Below are 17,524 nucleotides of genomic sequence, written 5' to 3' on the forward strand. Positions count from 1 at the left end.
TAAATAGAAAGAAAAATGGATAACAAAAGAGTGAGAGAAATCCTTTTTTGGAAAGAAATGCAAAATAATTAAATTTTTTAAAACTAATGAAAGGACTAATTGAAAGGGCCAGAAGAAAGGGAAATCTTAGGGGAAAAGAGCTGAAAGAGATATACAACTAGATAAGCAAGAGAATTACTAATAAATAAAAATGGATGAGGATTAGGGATGGAGGTAGAGAGTCATTGGGAACAGGGAAATATTAAAAAAAAGATGAGAGGAACTGAAGGAGCATAATACTGGGTGTTTGCAGTAGAAGAAAAGGGAAAGTCATAACTTGAGGGATAGACCCAACTTTAGAGACAGGCTATAAAACTAACTTATATAACTTTAAATGTAAATGGATTAAACAATCCAATAAATGTAAAATGATGGTATTGGATAAGAAAACAAAAACACAATGTTTTGCTTATAAGAAACAGGTTTAGAAAGCAAAGTCGTATGCAAAGCAAAACTATGGGAATGGGGAAAAATTAACTTGAAATAATTGATTAAAATAAATAATTAATTATCAAGTGTATCTAAAACATCAGAAGTTGCTATTGAGCAAAAGGGAAGTAATTTATATTTTGTTTAAAATGAACCACAGATAAGAAATCAGTTTCAGTTAATAACCTTATCTACTCCTAAAGCTTTAGCATCCAAATTCATAAGGAAAAAAACCTTCAAAAATATAAAATAGTGGGGGCAGCTGGGTAGTTCAGTAGATTGAGAGCCAGGCCTAGAGACAGGAGGTTCTAGGTTCAAATCTGGCCACAGACACTAACCAGTTGTGTGTCCCTGGGCAAGTCACTTAACCCCCATTGGCTAGCCCTTGCCATTCTTCTGCCTTGGAACCAATATGAAATACTCAATCTATGACAAGATGATAGGAATCTTTAATAATTTGATAGGAGAAGAGGAAGTAGATATAAATATGAAGGGACTATTAAAGAAAAGAAAAAACTGCTGCTCCTGATGAAAGAATTCTATCAAAAAAATTTTTTTGATCATTACTTTCTGTCTTAGAATTATTACTGTGTAAATGCCTTTTTTCCAAGCCAGAAGAGTGGTAAGAGCTAGGCAATGTTAAGTGACTTGCCCACGGTACCTAGGAAGTATCTGAGGCTAGATTTGAATCTAGGACCTTTCATTTTAGACCTGGCTCTAAATCCTCTGAGCCACCTAGCAGCCCCCCAATCAAACTTTTAAGGAACAATTATTAGCAATATTTACCAAATTATTCATAAATATTGAGAATGAAAGCAGTTTACCAGGAATCTTTAATGAGATATATATAGTCTTAATAGTTAAACCAGGGACATATAAACAAAAGAAAGAAAATTATGGGCCAGTATGGTTAATACACATTGACAAGATTTTTCATTCATTATGATCAAGTGGGATTTTTGCCAGAGATACAAGGAAGATTTACCATTAAGAAGACAATCAGTTTAAAATAATTTTAAAGTAAATTTTAAATACAAATTTTAAAATAAAACATCTGAAACCACCAGATCATCTGAGTTGTTACAAGAAAAGCCTTTGACTAAAAATCCTATAAAATATGGGCATTGAAGGATTTTTAAAAATGTATCACAAAAAGCATCTCTCTAAAACCAAAAGCAGACTTTATATACAGTTTGATTACTAGATCATATTCCTTGTCTAGTCTTCCTAGTATTTTTAACATTTTTTCCCTACTCCTGTAGCTGACAAGCAATTCCACTGGGTCATGTATCATTGTTCAAAACCTTTTTCCATGCTATTCTTATCTGCATTAGAGTGATCTTTTAATGCAAAACCCAATCATATCCCCATCAAACCATGTGATGGGTCATATGTTTTTCTTCTATTTCTGCTCCCACAGTTCTTTCTCTGGATGTGGATAATGTTCTTTCTCATAAGTTCCTCTGGATTGTCCTGGATCATTGCATTGCTTCTAGTAGAGAAGTCCACTTTGTTCAGTTGTGCCACAGTGTAGCAGTCTCTGTGTACAACATTCTCCTGGTTATTCTCCTTTCAGTCTGCATCAATTCCTGGAGGTCATTCTAGTTCCCATGGAATTCCTCCACTTTATTATTCCTTTGAGCACAATAGTATTCCATCACCATCAGATAGCACAATTTGTTCAGCCATTCCCCAATCGAGGGACACCACCTCATATTTCAATTTTTTGCCACCACAAAAAGTACAGCTATTTTTGTACAAGTATTTTTCCTTATTATTTCTTTGGGGTTCAAACCCAACAGTGGTATGACTGGATCAAAGGGCAGGCATTCTTTTAAAGCCTCCCAGTATTTGTTAATATAGTTCAGGAAATGCAAGCAATTTCAATAAGATGAGAAAAAAAAATTTTTTTTTGTAAAAGGTTAAAGAGGAGAATAAAACTGTCCCTGTTTATTGATGATAGGATGATATATTTGGAAAACCTCAGGCAATCAGTAAAAAATTCTAATTGAGAGAGTTAATAAGCTTCAGTAAAGTTTCAGACTACAAATAAATCCTCAAAAATTAATAGCATTTTATAATAATAACAAAACCTAAGAAGCCACTATAACAAAATAGTACATAAAATATCTAGGATCAGTCTCCCAAAGCATACAAAAGATTTAAATAGATTCAATTACAAATATTCCTTAAACTAGAGAACTCTCTAAATAAAAATTATAAAAAATCATTTGGGACTCAAAGAGATATGAGAAGTTGTTCCCATTGTTGAGATGGCAGTGTTACACATTTTACATGTTTACAATCTTTTTAACTTATCAATCAGGTGTGTTCATTTCTTCCCCCTTTTAAAGGATACCATTTGTCATATGTGATGACTTTCTCAAAAGAGTAGATTAAAGGATACATAGGATAGCATGGTGATTTAAGAAATAGAAAATATCCATAAAAAATCTCATGAAAAAAAGAATACACTTATTCCTATAGCACTTTATTAAAAACTGGAATGAGTTTAATTTTTTTTAAAGCCCTTTCTGTATCTATTGAAAGTTATATAATTTTTCTTAATATGGTCAGTTATGTTTACAATTTTCCTAATATTGAATTGGCCCTTCATTTCTATTATTAATTCATCCTTGTCACAGTGTAGAATCTTTGTGATTTATTGCTGTAATTTCTTAATTAAAATTTATTTTAAAAATTTTAATGATATTCATTAGGGAAATGTTTGTCTATTATTTTATTTCTGTTTTGACTCACCGTGGCTTAGGTGTCAAGACAACATTTATATCATAAAGAAAATTTGATAGTATCCTTTTATTTGTCAATTTTTTCAAATACTTTTTGTAGTATTGGAATTATTTTTAACTGTTTTCTAGAATCCACTTGCAAATTTATCTATTCCTGAGATTGTTCTTTGTAAATCCACTTGTGGCTTATATAGTTTCTTTTTCTCTGTTTAATTATTTATTATTTAAATATTCTTATTTCCTCTTCTGCTGTTCTGGTCCATTTATATTTTTGTAAATGTCTATCTCTTTCATTTAGAGTATCATTTTTATTGACAGCTGGGCAAAATAGCTTCTAATAATTACATGAGTTTTTTTCACACTTCTGTTTTCTCATTCTTATGACTTTGATTGTTTCTTGATGTCTCGTGGAATAGTCTCTACTTGCCCAAGTCCAATTTTTCAGGACTTATTTTCTTGAGTGAGCCTTTGTACTTCCTTTTGCATTTGGCCAGCTCTACTTTTTAAGGAGTTATGATTATTGTCTTTTTTTTCTTCTTCAATCCTATTCTCATATATACATAATCTTTCCCCTTCCGCCATACCCTCTTAAAGTGTTTTGTTTTTGTTTTGTTTCTGATGAAAATTTCCTTTAATCTACCTTCCCTCTTTCTAGTTTGCCCTTTTATTTCTTATCATTCCTGTTTAATGTGTGTGTCTGTGGGGGGGTATTTTATTTTTATTTTTCCTTCCTTTAATCAGTGCAGATGAGAGTTCTCAGGTATCAGTTTAGGTATCTTTTGTTCTTCTTAACTCATTTTCCTCCATTGAATAAATCTTTTATTGCTCACTACATTTATTTTCCCCTCTTCTGTCTGTATTCCTCTTCCCCTTCCAATCCTGTTCTTCTTTTGATATCGCCCAAACATCACAGAATTACATCAACAATTGAGTGACTTGTATTCTTTTAAATTTGACCCTATATATTTGAGAAATGAGGCCTTTACCAGAAAAATGTGCCTCCCTATTTCCTCCTGCCCTGATTATCCTGTGCACGCTCTGTCCTTAACCCTGACTGCCCTCAAAAGCGTTTTAATTTAATTTTCTTCTATTTCAGTATTTTCATTGTAATATTTCTTGCTATCTACATTGAGAAAAAGAACTATGGCAGTAGAAAAAAGCAAAACAGATGACATCACTTATCACATATATACACACACACACACACACACACATATATATATATCAGTATATGGTTTGGGATTTAGTCTTTAAAAGATTGCTCAATAGTAAAAAGGAATGATATGGAAATAGGTATCAAATGACAACATTTATACAACCCAGTGGAATTGTTTGTCAGCTCTGAGAGCTGGTTGGGAAGAGTGGAGGGAAATATTCTAAAAAATAAATAAATAAAATTTTTTGGTTCCTTTATCTCCTTTAACTTTTGCTTTATTAGTCAAGTAATTGTTTTCTTTCAATCCTGTTGCCATAACTTTATATTTGGCTTCATTTTTGTTTGCTTATTTTTCCAGCATCCTCTTTAACTTTGGATTTTACTTTAATACTGGACTTTGATCACACTTCTCAGGGGGAATTTTGGTCTAAGTATCTGCCAACTTATATACTTCTATTGGTTTTATAGCTATAGCTGAGTGCCTGCAATCTTTCAGTGCCTTTGAAGTGGTGCAGTATTGGGAGAGTTTCTTTAAAACCCTTATGCTCTGAATTCTGCAAGTTCCTGACCAATTCTCGCTCTTTTGATTTATACCTGGTTAGGAGTTCTAAGAGACTGCACTTTGCCACTGTTGACCAGTTAAAAGGCTTTAAAGATTCAGGAGCTCTGAACTGCTTATTCCCCTTTGTTCTGTCAATCAGTATTCTTCTCTTGGAATAGAACCACATAGTTATCATTTGCTTCTCATAACAGTTCTTAGGCAGAGCAATTACCATGGCTCACAACCCCTTCTCTCCCCTCTGAATCTGTTCCCTAACACTGGTTGAAGGATAAAACCTGTTCTCGTACCCTGCCTTTCCTCAAGAATCGTATGGAATCTTTCTGATAACCTTTCTTAATGTTCTCTACTACCACAGCCATTTTGTCCCAATTCAGTTTCTCTTCCAAGTATTTGTAGACTTCTCTAATCTTCCTTAGATGCTCTGTTAAGGAAGATTAATTCATTTTGACTTTTTCACTTTTCTCATCAGAATTCAATCTTGGTTATTCTCCAAATATTTGTTGAGAAGGTATGGGGATAGATAGATAAATGATATTTTTTTTTGCCATCTTGACTGTCCCAATTGATGTATTTTGTATTTCATGTGTTCATATATCTCTTATTCTCCCCGTTGAATAGAGACAGGAACTGTTTAATTTTTGTCTTTATATCCCAAGCATATAACTTAATGCCTTGTATGTGGTATTCAAGAAATACTTACCAAATTCTATTGAATACTACCTAGTTTTAAAGGTTTTTCACTCCAGCCTTTATTTTGAAGCTCCCTTGATCATAGTCACAATTCTCCTGCCTGCCCAAAGAGTCCTTGCCACTTTTCTAGAAGATGCCATCCCTCCATTGTTAGAAACATATGGATGGATTTCTAATCAACTGTTGCAAAAAAGAAAATTATATCATCTATTTCACTAGCCATTAATGTCTCATAAATTCTAATATTAAATCTTTACCTTTGTGAATTCAGATGGTCTCTTTGTGATTTAGACCTTCACTTTCTTACCATTTATTTGATTTTTTTTCCAGATAGGACTATTTGACTCCACAAACATGAAGGTGAAATAGTCTTCACCTTGTTTAATTAATCTTATTTGTGTAATAGAAGAGCATAGTTTAGAGCTTGTTGGGATATTATCTTATAGCTCAGCTTTACCATGTTTAGATGAGAAAATTCAAATTTCTTTCACAAAGTTAGCTCTTAACTCTTCTTCATTTCTGTCTCATGAGTGACTAATTATCCTGTATATGACTTATTTGTAATATTTGTTTGCTTGCCATCTTCCCCTTTTAGATTGTGAGCTCCTTCAAATCAGGAATTCATCCTGCCTCTTTTTGTATCCCTAGCACTTAGCACTTATGGCAACTGAATGTCTTAGTGGATAGAGTACTGGGCCTGGAATCATGAAGACCTGAGTTCAAATAAATGTGGCCTCAGACACTTACTAGCTCTGACCTTGGAAAAGTCACTTTACCTCTGTTTGCCTTAATCCATTTGAGCGTGAAATTACAAACCACTCCAACCTCTTTGCCAAGAAAACTCCATGGGCAGTATTGACATGCCATAGTACACAGGAGTCAGGAAGAGTTGGACACAACAGAACAACACGCACTTATCACTGGTACACAGTGGTCACTTAATGTTTATTGACTGACTGACCACCTTTCAACAAATTTCACCCAACATCAATATAAATAATTTCCTTTAGTATTTGAATTCTTTATTTTTGACTGCTTACAATATTTTTTCTTTGGTTTAGAAATTTTTAATTTTGTCAGTGTTCCTGGCAGTTTTCATTTTGGGGTTTCTTTCAAGAGATTATCAATGGCTTCTTTTCATTTCCACTGTGCCCAATAGTTTCTGAACAGTTTTCTTTTAAGAGTTCTTGAAAAATAGAATAACTTCTTTTGGTCATGGCATTCAAGTAGTCCAGTGATACTTAAGTTTTTCTCCTGGTTCTTCCCCCCCCCCCCCCCCAGGTTGGTTGTTTTTGTATTTTTGTCTATTATATTTTAGCCTTTCAACTTTGTTTTTATATTTTTTTATTTAATCAATGGAGTCATTTGATTCATTCCGATTTTCAGGAATGTGTTTGTTGGACAACATTTGATATCTCTTAAGCCAAGATGTTAATTCTCTTTTCCAATTCTTTATTCCATTACTTCATTTCCAATTTTTTCCTCTTTCTCATTTCATTGATTAGAAACATTAAAAAAGTTTTTTAAACTCTTGCTTCATCTCTTACAATAATTCTAGTTGAGTTTTTGCCTAAGCTGTGTTTTTTTCTGTGACTTTATAAATGTTTTGAGTCATTCTCTTCTACTCTTTTTGTGTCTTGAACATCATTGTCTTTATAGTGGGATTTTTTCATTTGTTCATTTATCTCCCTACCTCCTGACTTTGAACATGCAATTCAGACTGGATTTTATATATTTCTGTAGGGAAAGGCTAGCCTGGTCCTACTGCTGCTTTCTTGGGGCTACTGAGTATTGTGTAATTCTTAGATTGCAGAGCTAGCTCAGCCTGAGGACCTGCAAGCTTCCAATACCCTCACAGTGATCTGATCCAGAGAAAGGTCTGGTTTATATGCCTCTGCCCTGCACTCTATAACTTCCTGACCTGGAATGCTGCTTGACTACATCTGCTTTCAGTTAGCTGGGAAAATCTACTGATTTCAGAATAATAGAACTATAGACTCCCCTGTCGTATCCCTGCCCTGGTTATTCCTCCACAGACTTCAGACTGAATTAGAAGGTAAAAATGAGTTGCTAGTCTCTTTCTTGAGTCTGAGCCATATACTGCTTCTGAATTGATCCTCTCATAGGGCCTACAACTTCTCTTTACCCTGAATGCCGTCCTGTGGCACAAGGTCTCCTCATTTCACCTTGGATCTAGGATTCTGAATTGGGTAACAGACAACAAAGGTGCTAAATGTCACCTTTTCCTGCACCCTGCATGATGTTCAGGTGACTTAGTATGGGCTTCCTTTTGTTTTGGTGCATAGCTTCTCCCTGACATGCTCTGAGATTGTCCATTAAGGATTTTGTTTGGTGGGTTTTATAGTTCTTTTTGGAGGAATTTTGAGTAGACTTGAACCCTATACTTCCTTTTACTTCAACAACATGGCTTTCTCTTTCCCTCTCTTTCCCTACTTTTTCATTTCTTAAATTCTTTCCTAGCCTTGGTGCCTGTGGTGTCAAACCTATGGCACATGTACCAAAGGGGGCACTAATGGTCCTCTCTGTGGACTTGTGCCTTCACCAGAGGGATGCAGGGCCAGGTTGCTTTCTTTCCCCCCCCCCCTCCCCCGCCCTTCTCCATGTACCCCTGAGGACATTTCTCACATCACCCACCTCTCTAAAAGGTTCACCATCACTGATCTATGCAGATGGAATCAAATACCCTGACCTTTAGGGGTAATATGGTACATTGGAAAGAGCTATAGTTTTGAAGTCCAAAGACCTGAGTTTGCATATAGACTTTGATGCAACCTCTATAAATTTGGGCAAGTCCTTTGACCTCTGGATTTAAGTTTCCTCATTTGTAAAACAAGGGAATTGGGTTAGTTAATCTCTTAAATATCTTTCAGCTCTAAATTCATGATTCTTTTGATTGTATGCCTACTCTGGTTTGGTGACAGCCATCTTTCTCACACTTAATATAGCTAGCACTTTCCTTTATAAGCAGCCAGTACACTTGTGTTGAAGCGATGTTGATGTTGATGTCTTTTCCTTTCCTATTGGATTGGTTTTTAATTTTAACTAAGAAGCCATAACTCTATTTGCAAACTGGAACATAATGCCTAGTAAACCTTTTCTCCTTTTTTTTTAAACAGAAATTTCACGTTGATAGTATAACTTATAGTACAAAAATTATTACACTTTTATGTATTCAAGCACCAATTTTTTTGCCTACATACATCTCCATAGCACTGTAAAGGGTGAAATTATGGCTAAGACTGAATGTACAATTATTTTTTTGTTGCCAAGGATTTTACTTATAAAAATCCTAATTAAAAAAACCAAGTCAGCTGGAAATTTTATGTTGAGTTTAATTGATAGTGGAGGAGATTAAGGAGGAGGAAGAAGGAAAGGAGTAGGTATTCCCCAACCCCCACCCCCCCCACCCACCCCCGTGTGAGGGGGGAGATTAGGAGATAAGGGTTTGGAGTATGAAGGAGGAAGGAGTCAGGCTTGAACTCCAAAAGGGAAAAGGCTAAGCCAAGATGCCTGAACTTGAATCAGTTCAAGGGCGAACTCACCACCAAAACCAGACAATAGCAGCCACCACGCCAAGATGTCACGCTGCCAGCCAGAGTTGTCTCTCCGGGGAAAAAGAGGAGGAAAGAGGAAGTGATGTGCCTTATTTAGACAGTTTTACATCACTTTCCTGCATCTCATCTGTACCAATGATGACTTAGCTTGACTTAGGACAGCCCAGAGGTCTGTCCTTTTTTCTGCACATGTCTGTTGAAGGCCATTTCTTTAGATAATTAAATCTTGAGTTTGATGCAGACCTTCCAAATCTTGTTAAACTAAGAAGGAAGAAGAAATGTAGAGTTTCCAAGACCTGATTCTGTTATTCCAAGTATCTCCATTGTTACTGATCAGGAAATAGCTAAATCAGATCTTCTAAAGAATGGTCTGATTAGGGTGGAATAGTTTTAAAATTCACAGCACTTGAAATTTTCAGAGGAAGCAGTGTGTTTTCTTGACTCTGGGAACAGCATTTCTGAGCACCAGAGAATTTTTCTTAAATTTAAATTAATTTTTAATTTAATTTTGTTGTTAGCTATTTCTACAGGAAATCTCTTAATAATTTAGATTATGCAAATTGTATAATCCTTGTATTCCATCACTTGAATCCTCAGAGCATGGGTAATTAAGCCTTCTTGTCCCCATTTTCATCTTCTTTCATAATAAAAATAATAATGTTCTTGGCTCATCATTATAGTGGGTTTTTTTTTTAAACCCTTACCTTCTGTATTAGAGTTAATACTGTGTTGGCTCCAAGGCAGAAGAGTGGTAAGGACTAGGCAATGGGAGTTAAGTGACTCGCCCAGGGTCACACAGCTGGAAAGTGTCTGAGGCCAGATTTGAACCTAGGATCTCTCTTCTCTAGACTTGACTCTCAATCCACTGAGCCACCCAGCTGTCCCCAATTATAGTTTTTATAGAGAGAGCCATTCATTTTACAAAGCCCTTTCTTTTTAACAATGCTGTAAGAGATGTAGTATAAAGATAATTGTAGGAATTAGAGCTTATGGTAAAATAAAAGCTTTACACATGAGGAACATGAGGTTCTATGTAATAAAACAAGTCAGACAAAATCACACAGCTTGTCAGTGAGTCAGGGGTTTTACTTTCTTGTCCAGTGTTTTTTACTATACCATAGGCCTTTCCAACCTAATTATTATAAATATTTGGGGGGGGGGTATCACTCTTTTAGGGACAAAAGTATGAAGTTTAGTTACTGAAACTATAATATAATGTTGTCAGTACTCTTAGGCAAGGAGAGTACATTTTTAAAATAATGTATTATAAACTTCACCATGAGCTTCATGACATATAATCTAGACTAACCTTTTAATTTTATAGATGAGCAAATTGAAACCCAGAGTATAAAAGGTCTTTTTAAAGGCATAAAGTAAGTAGTAGAGCCATGTTTTCCACTTTGGTGCCATTAGTGGTCATCCTAAAAGGTTTTAGATATAGGTTCTGTGTAGGTATGGTTATTGGGAATTGTATGGCATTCCAGTTAGAATGCCTTCTTGGGCTTATTCTTACTTTCACAGAAAATTCATGCTTTCCCCCCCCTCATCTTTTTCAGATCTGTTGGTACATTTGCCCGTGCCCTAGACTGCAGTAGTTCAGTCAGACAGCCAAGCTTACATATGAGTGCTGCAGCAGCCTCCAGAGATATTACACTGGTAAGTGAGGATGAAATCTGGTGTTTGACAGATGGCAACAATAGGTTCAAATGAACTTTTAATATCTTATTAGCTTGCAAAAGATTCTTTCTATGTTACTTCTTGTTCAGTCTTTCACCTGCCAAATGAGAAGTCACTACTAAATCCTCTGTACTTCTGTGTTGTCCCCTCTTGCCCAAGGGGTATTGGTAACTTCTGAGTAGGCCTGAGAGCAAAGAGATACAGAGATCCCCTTCTCAAGGGATTGGCTTGTTCTGAGTAAGTTATCATTTATTTTTCTTACTTTTTTATAAAATGGTACTGAGGTTCCTAACATAGGTCTGTGAACTTTTTTCCCCCTAAATACTCTGAAAATTGTATTTCAGTATAATTGATTTGTGTTCTGAGGAGTTCATAGGGCTTCACTAGATTGTCAAAGAAGGTGGAGTGAGAACATGAGCAATAGCAACAAAGAACTTAACTGGTATAATGTATAGAAAACTAGATTCAAAGTAAGAAAGATATCTACTGACTTTGTAATTCTGGGATTAATTTAATTTCTTAGTTTCCCACCAGTGTAAATTTACAAATTACAATAGTTAGAATCATTAAAGTAGAGGGAATTTCTTCACCTGAGAGTACCTTCTACCAGTGAATTCACAAGTCTGAGTTGTTCTCCCTGTCATTGCTAAAACAAAATGTGTTATTATGAATATTTAATATTTTTGCATGCAGATCTTTTCCCTTTGGTTTTGCTCTTTTTCAAGTTAATATGTAGTAGTGGTTTCACTAGATCAAATGTTCATAGTTCAGTGATATTCTTCATATGATTCAAATTGTTATTGATTTAAAACTCTAAGAATGGCTGAACTATATTTTTTTGAGACTGAGTCTCCATATGCTCTTCAGGCTGGAAGTTTAACAACCATTCATTGGCCTAATCCCAGTCCTTATTGGTATTCCAACTTTAACTTGCTCAGTTTTTGTCCTTTCCTTTCTTTTAAACCCTTACTTTGTCTTACTAACAAACCAGTGTTAAGCAACTTGCTTCACACAGCTAGGAAGTGTCTGAGATAAAATTTGAATACAGATCCTTCTGAATCCAAGCCTGGCACTCAGTCCACTGTGCTACTTAGCTGCCCTGCCCTGCTCTGTTTTCAGCTTAAGCTCTTTCACCCCTCTTTAGGCAGCCTGTTAGCTTTCTTGCTTCTGGAGACTCACCTTGTTAGTATTGAACATGGTGCAGACATCTAGTCAACTTTAACCATCTGTAACTTAGAACTCCTAAACTCAAGCAATCTACCATCCTTAGCCTCCTCAGGTGTAGGGATAATAATTATGTACCAGTATGATGTATTTGGACCCCTTTAAAGCTCCAGTGCTTCAGCATCCTATCCTTCCATAGACCTTGTAAAATTTTTCATTTTCCCTTTCTTTCATCTTTGCCAATTTGTTAGGAGTTAGTTGGAACCTAAGGATTAAGTTTTAATTAGCATTTTTCATTATCTATAATATGAGTCTTTTTTTTATGTGATTGTTGATTGATTGCCCTTCTTTTGAAAACTTCCAGTTTATATCCTTTAACTTTTATATATCTTTATCCCTATGTATTGTAGAAATTAATCCTTTTTCAGAGAAATTTGTTGAATTTTTTGCTTAATTTATTGTTCTTTAATTTAACCATGTGGATTTTGTTCGTGCAAAAACTTTTTAGTGTTATGTAATCAAAATCATCTGTTTCTCTTGCATTGACCAATCTTTTCCTATCTTTTATTATAATAGATCTCCTTTCCTTCTAATTTTTTTATGATTTGACTTTTTACATTTAGGTTATTTATACATTTGGGATCAATCAACTTTTTACTTTTCCTAGCAGTTATTGCTGAATAATATATTGTCCTTACTCTAGTAGTTGGTGACTTGTTGTTTATTGAATATTATTAGTATTTCAGTTTCTTATAGGACCTTCTATATTTTGATGAATTTGGTTGTCCATCTTTCCTGGAGTGTTTCCTCCCTTCTGATTTCTTTCTAAAATTTGTTTCTTGTTTTGTTAATTTGAGTCATTTGTATTTTTATAGATGATCATCCATTTCCTATAAATCCTTTGAAATCTTATATAAACATTGGAGGCAGACAAATAGATTTGGCATGACAATGAAGAAATTAGAAAATCAACAAGAAGAGAGGCAGCATCACTTGGGGGAGGATGCACTATACTTGGTATCAAGAAGATCCAAGTTCAGATGCTGCCACAGTCACTTAATATAGCTTTCTGACCTTTGGCAAATCACTTAACATTTCTTTCATTCACTGTCCTCATTTATCATCACATAAGAAGTACTTAATAAATGCTTAATGGTACTGTTGAGACAGGTGAATTCACAATAAAACAGAAATTTAAAAAATCATTTAGATAGAACTTACTATGTGCCAAGCCCTGTACTTTACAATTATTATCTCATGTGATCCTCATAACAACTCTGAGATAGGTGCTATTATTATCCTCATTTTATAGGTGAAGAAACTGAAGCAAGCAGAGGTTATATTTGTTGGTCTTTGTTTAGTTGCCAAACGGCCCTTTTCATTCACTTTTACATTTTCTCATCCATAAGCTTTTGCCTTTTCTTCTATTCTTTTTTTTAAACCTTTACCTTCTGCCTTAAAATAAATACTGTGTATTGGTTCCAAGGCAAAAGAACAGTAAGGGTTGGTCAGTGGTGTTTAAGTGACTTGCCCAAAGTCATGGGCCTGGTTCTCAGTCCACTGAGCCACCTAGCTGCTTCCTTCTATTCTTTATTTCTATGTGTTTCTTTTCTACTTAACCCTTATTATCTGCTTTTGTTTTCATCTTTTGAAAATCTTTTAATATTTTGAGCTTGTGACCAAGCTACTAGCTCAGGATCTTTATATTCCTTCCTTTTTTCTTCTTATTCACAGGCATTTGTTTCCAAAGTTGGAATTTTCTTCTTGAGACTCATCCTTTTTGAGTTCTTTTCCTTTTCTTAAATAGCATAGATCCTACTATCTTTTCTATGGAATCTTTGAAGCACTAGGATGAAGCATAGGATGAGAATATGTTTCATTTTCAACTTTATAGTCTATGAACACTGTGATGGTTTTTGTTTAGTTCCTCTCAAGGCCATCAGCTTTACTTCAACAGCTAGTTCAATCTCATTAGAATTGAGACCAGAGAAGTTTCTCCCATCACTTTTTACACTATGAAACATTCACCAATTACCTAGTGAGTTCAAGGAAATCCTTTCTTTACCCATCTTTTGTTATTATTTTTGAGAATTTGCCAATTTCTCACATTTTTCAGTTTTCCTTCATTTTAATTAATCTTTCTTTTTCATTTACCTTCTCTCTTTAATATCAATTCTAAGACAGAAGAGCAGCAAAAGTTAGGCAGTTGGTATTGTGACTTGCCCAGAGTCTCTCCATCTCACCCCATGCCCAACCCTCCCGCTCCCTAGTTGAGACTGAAGGAAAACAAAACCCTTATTAAAAACATGTATCATCAGTTAAAACATATTTCCTTATTGGCCATATCCAAAAGACAATCTTATTGTAGGTATGTAGCATCATTATTCCTAATGAATCATGGAAGAGTTCTTAAATCTTTCAGAACTGTCTTTACAGTATTGTTGTTATTGAATAAATTGACCTTCTGGTTCTATCCATTGTATTCTGCATTATTTCATATAGGTCTTCACAGGTTTCTCTGAGATCATTGAGCTCTTTCATTATTTCTCATAGCATAATATTCTATCACATTTATATGCCATAACTTCATCAGGAATTCCTCGGTTGATTGTCATCCCCTAGATTCTCATTCCTTGCCACCTAAAAAAGAGCTATAAATGTTTTTATAATCCTTAGTTTGTTTTGTTAGAACTAATCCTTCCCTTAATCTACCTTACCTCTAATCTACCCCTTTTCCCCTTTCCTTCTATTTCCCTGTTGAGTAAAATGTCTTTATGCACTCATTTGTGCATGTACATGTGTGTATTATGTGTATGTGTTCAGTTAAGATGAGAATGAGGTATAAATGTCAATCTCTTACCCCACCATGTTTGTAGACATCTACTTATAAGTAGTATATCTACTTCCTGATTAAGATCTTTCCTCTAACTTTCTTTTGCCTTCCTTTTCCACCATCCTACCCCATTCCTTCTCTCCCCTCTTTTCATTATTCTGTTAAGATCATTAAGATATAAAAGAATCATCCCCAGCCCTTGTCTAATTAAATTCCTTCTCTGATCCATGATGATTGAATTAAAAGGGGACATATGTATCATCTCATATTGTAGCATAAGCAATTCATCCTCATTTAGACCCTTATTATCTGTTTGTAGTTACCTTTGTGTTTCTCTTAACTCCATTGTTTGGACTTCAAATTTCTATGCAGCTCTTATCTTTTCATCAGCAATGTTTGGGACTCTTCGATTTCAGTAAAGGACAATTGTTTCCCCTGTAAGATTATTCTTAACTTTTGTGAATAAGTTATTTTTGGCTATAAACCTCTATATCCTTTACCTTCTGGAATATCATATGCTACTCTATGTTGTGACTGCTAAATTGTCTGTAATCCTGACTTTGGTTCTTTGACCCTTAAATTCTTTCTTTCTGGTTGTTTGCAGTTAATTTTTCTTTGACCTAGAAGCTTTTTGGTTGGATTTTGGCCGTCATATTCCTAGGAGTTTTCATTTTGGGGTTTCTTTCAGGGAGTTAACTTTGAATTTTTTTCAGTGCCACTTTGTGGTTGTAAGGGCAGTTTTAAGATTTCTTTTTATAAAATGTCCAGCCTATTTTTTTTTTTGGCATGGTATTCAGATAATCCAATGATTCTTTAATTTGTTTTCCTCATTCTGACTTCTGGGTCATTCATTTTTGCAATGAAATACCCTATGTTTTCTTATTTTTAACAAAAAATTCTTCTGACCTAATTAAATATTTCTTGTTGCCTCATTTGGTTCATTTTGATTTTTAGGGAATTTGTTGGTTGCCAAGATTTTGTATTTCTTGAGCCAAGCTATTAATTCTTTTTCTAATTCTTTTATAACTTTACTTTTTTTTTCCAATTTTTGTCCTCTAGTGTTCTCATTTTATTTATAAAAGTGCTTTTAACACTTTTTTTAAAAACTCAGTTAAACTTAACTTTTAGAAAGGGACTTCCCTTTGATTTGACCTTGTTATTCCTCTCTAGGCTTCAAACTGGACTGGAAACTGAAGTTAAGACTGCTGTGCTCTGCTCTTGGAGTGTGAGCCACACTAATGCTGCTTACTTTTGAACTTGCCTCTTCCTTCATCATAGGGCTTCTTTTATTTTTATTTTTTAAACCCTTACCTTCTGTCTTGGAATCAATACTGTGTATTGGCTCCAAGGCAGAAGAGTGGTAAGGGCTAGGCAATGGGGGTCAAGTGACTTGCCCAGGGTCACACAGCTGGGGAGTGTCTGAGGCCAGATTTGAACCTAGGACCTCTAGGCCTGGCTCTCAATCCACTGAGCCACCCAGCTTCCCCCTACATCATAGGGCTTCTGACTGTTCAGTCCTGGGATTCCACCCCAAACATATGTCTTCTCTGAATCTGTGACCTAGAGCTAAGTAGTAGGTAACAAAGATGCCAACTTTCACCTTTTCCCACTTTGGTATGAGTCTGGGATCTCTTCCTGCCCTGTTACATAGCACCTTCAAAGTGCTGAAGTGTTTTACGTGGGCATTCCAGATAAGACAAAGTGTCCACAGACCCATTCATATCTCACTAGGCCATTTTGGGAAAATGACTTACCATGAGTCTCTTGGATTTTCCTTTATTTTTTAGATCTATTGGTAGAGTTTTGGGAGGGAGCTTATTGTACTTCTGTCTGCTACTCTGCCATGTTAGTTCCATTTACCTTTCTTGCAGCTTTTAAAATGTTGTTTTTACAGTATTGACAGTTGTTTAAATTATTCTCTTGGTTCTGGTATTTCATTTTTCTTCTAGTTATAAAAGTTCTCAAAATCATTTTATAACATAAATATAGATATTACAGTATAAATCATTCTTGTTTTACTCACTTCACTCTGCATCAGTTCATATAAGTCTTTTTATATCTTTTTGAATTCTCTATTTCTTTTAGCATAATAATATTCCCATTATATTCATGTACCACAACTTATTCAGTTATTCTTCAATTGAGGTTCATTCCTTTTATTTACATTTTTTTGTTACCACAAGGAGATTTGTGCTAAATATTTTTGAACATTAAGGAACCTTTCCTCTTTCTTTGATCTCTCTAAGGTGAATAAGGCTAGCAGTGGTATATTTGTACACACACTGTTTGGGCTGCAGATGTGGACTGGTCAAGCACTTGAGCTGATTTGTTTCTTCTCTTGTCTAATTACTATTCTTATATCATTTTCTCTTGGTTTATATTCTCCTGATGATCTCATCAGCTCCCATGGATTCTTTCAGTTCTTTGCAAATGATTTGTTGCTTTTTCTGCACCTAGAAGTTATCCTTGACTCTTCTTACAATTTATATTCTTCAAATTCCTCATAATACACATTCACACTAGTTGCTATTGATTTTTTTCTCCACATCATCTTTCCATTCCTGCTCTATAGTCATTGTGCTCCCAACCTTGTATCAAAAGCTTGTTTCACCTGCACTTACAGCAGCTGTCTGATTTGTTTCCCACTTT

The 17,524-nt window shown here is 34.9% G+C and overlaps 1 protein-coding gene across 6 annotated transcripts in view; it reads left to right on the forward strand.

Moving 5' to 3' along the window:
- The window catches only part of MTA1 (metastasis associated 1), a 192,445-nt gene that overhangs the window by 110,309 nt on the left and 64,612 nt on the right, over positions 1–17,524 (forward strand). For all 6 annotated transcript variants that reach the window (XM_016425614.2, XM_056821296.1, XM_007473327.3 and 3 more), the window contains one exon: positions 10,758–10,857. In XM_016425614.2, coding sequence (XP_016281100.1) covers positions 10,758–10,857 — 100 coding nt within the window. The remainder of the gene's footprint in view (positions 1–10,757; positions 10,858–17,524) is intronic.

The sequence above is a fragment of the Monodelphis domestica genome, chromosome 1 (genome assembly GCF_027887165.1).
Source record: "Monodelphis domestica isolate mMonDom1 chromosome 1, mMonDom1.pri, whole genome shotgun sequence".
NCBI lineage: Eukaryota > Metazoa > Chordata > Mammalia > Didelphimorphia > Didelphidae > Monodelphis > Monodelphis domestica.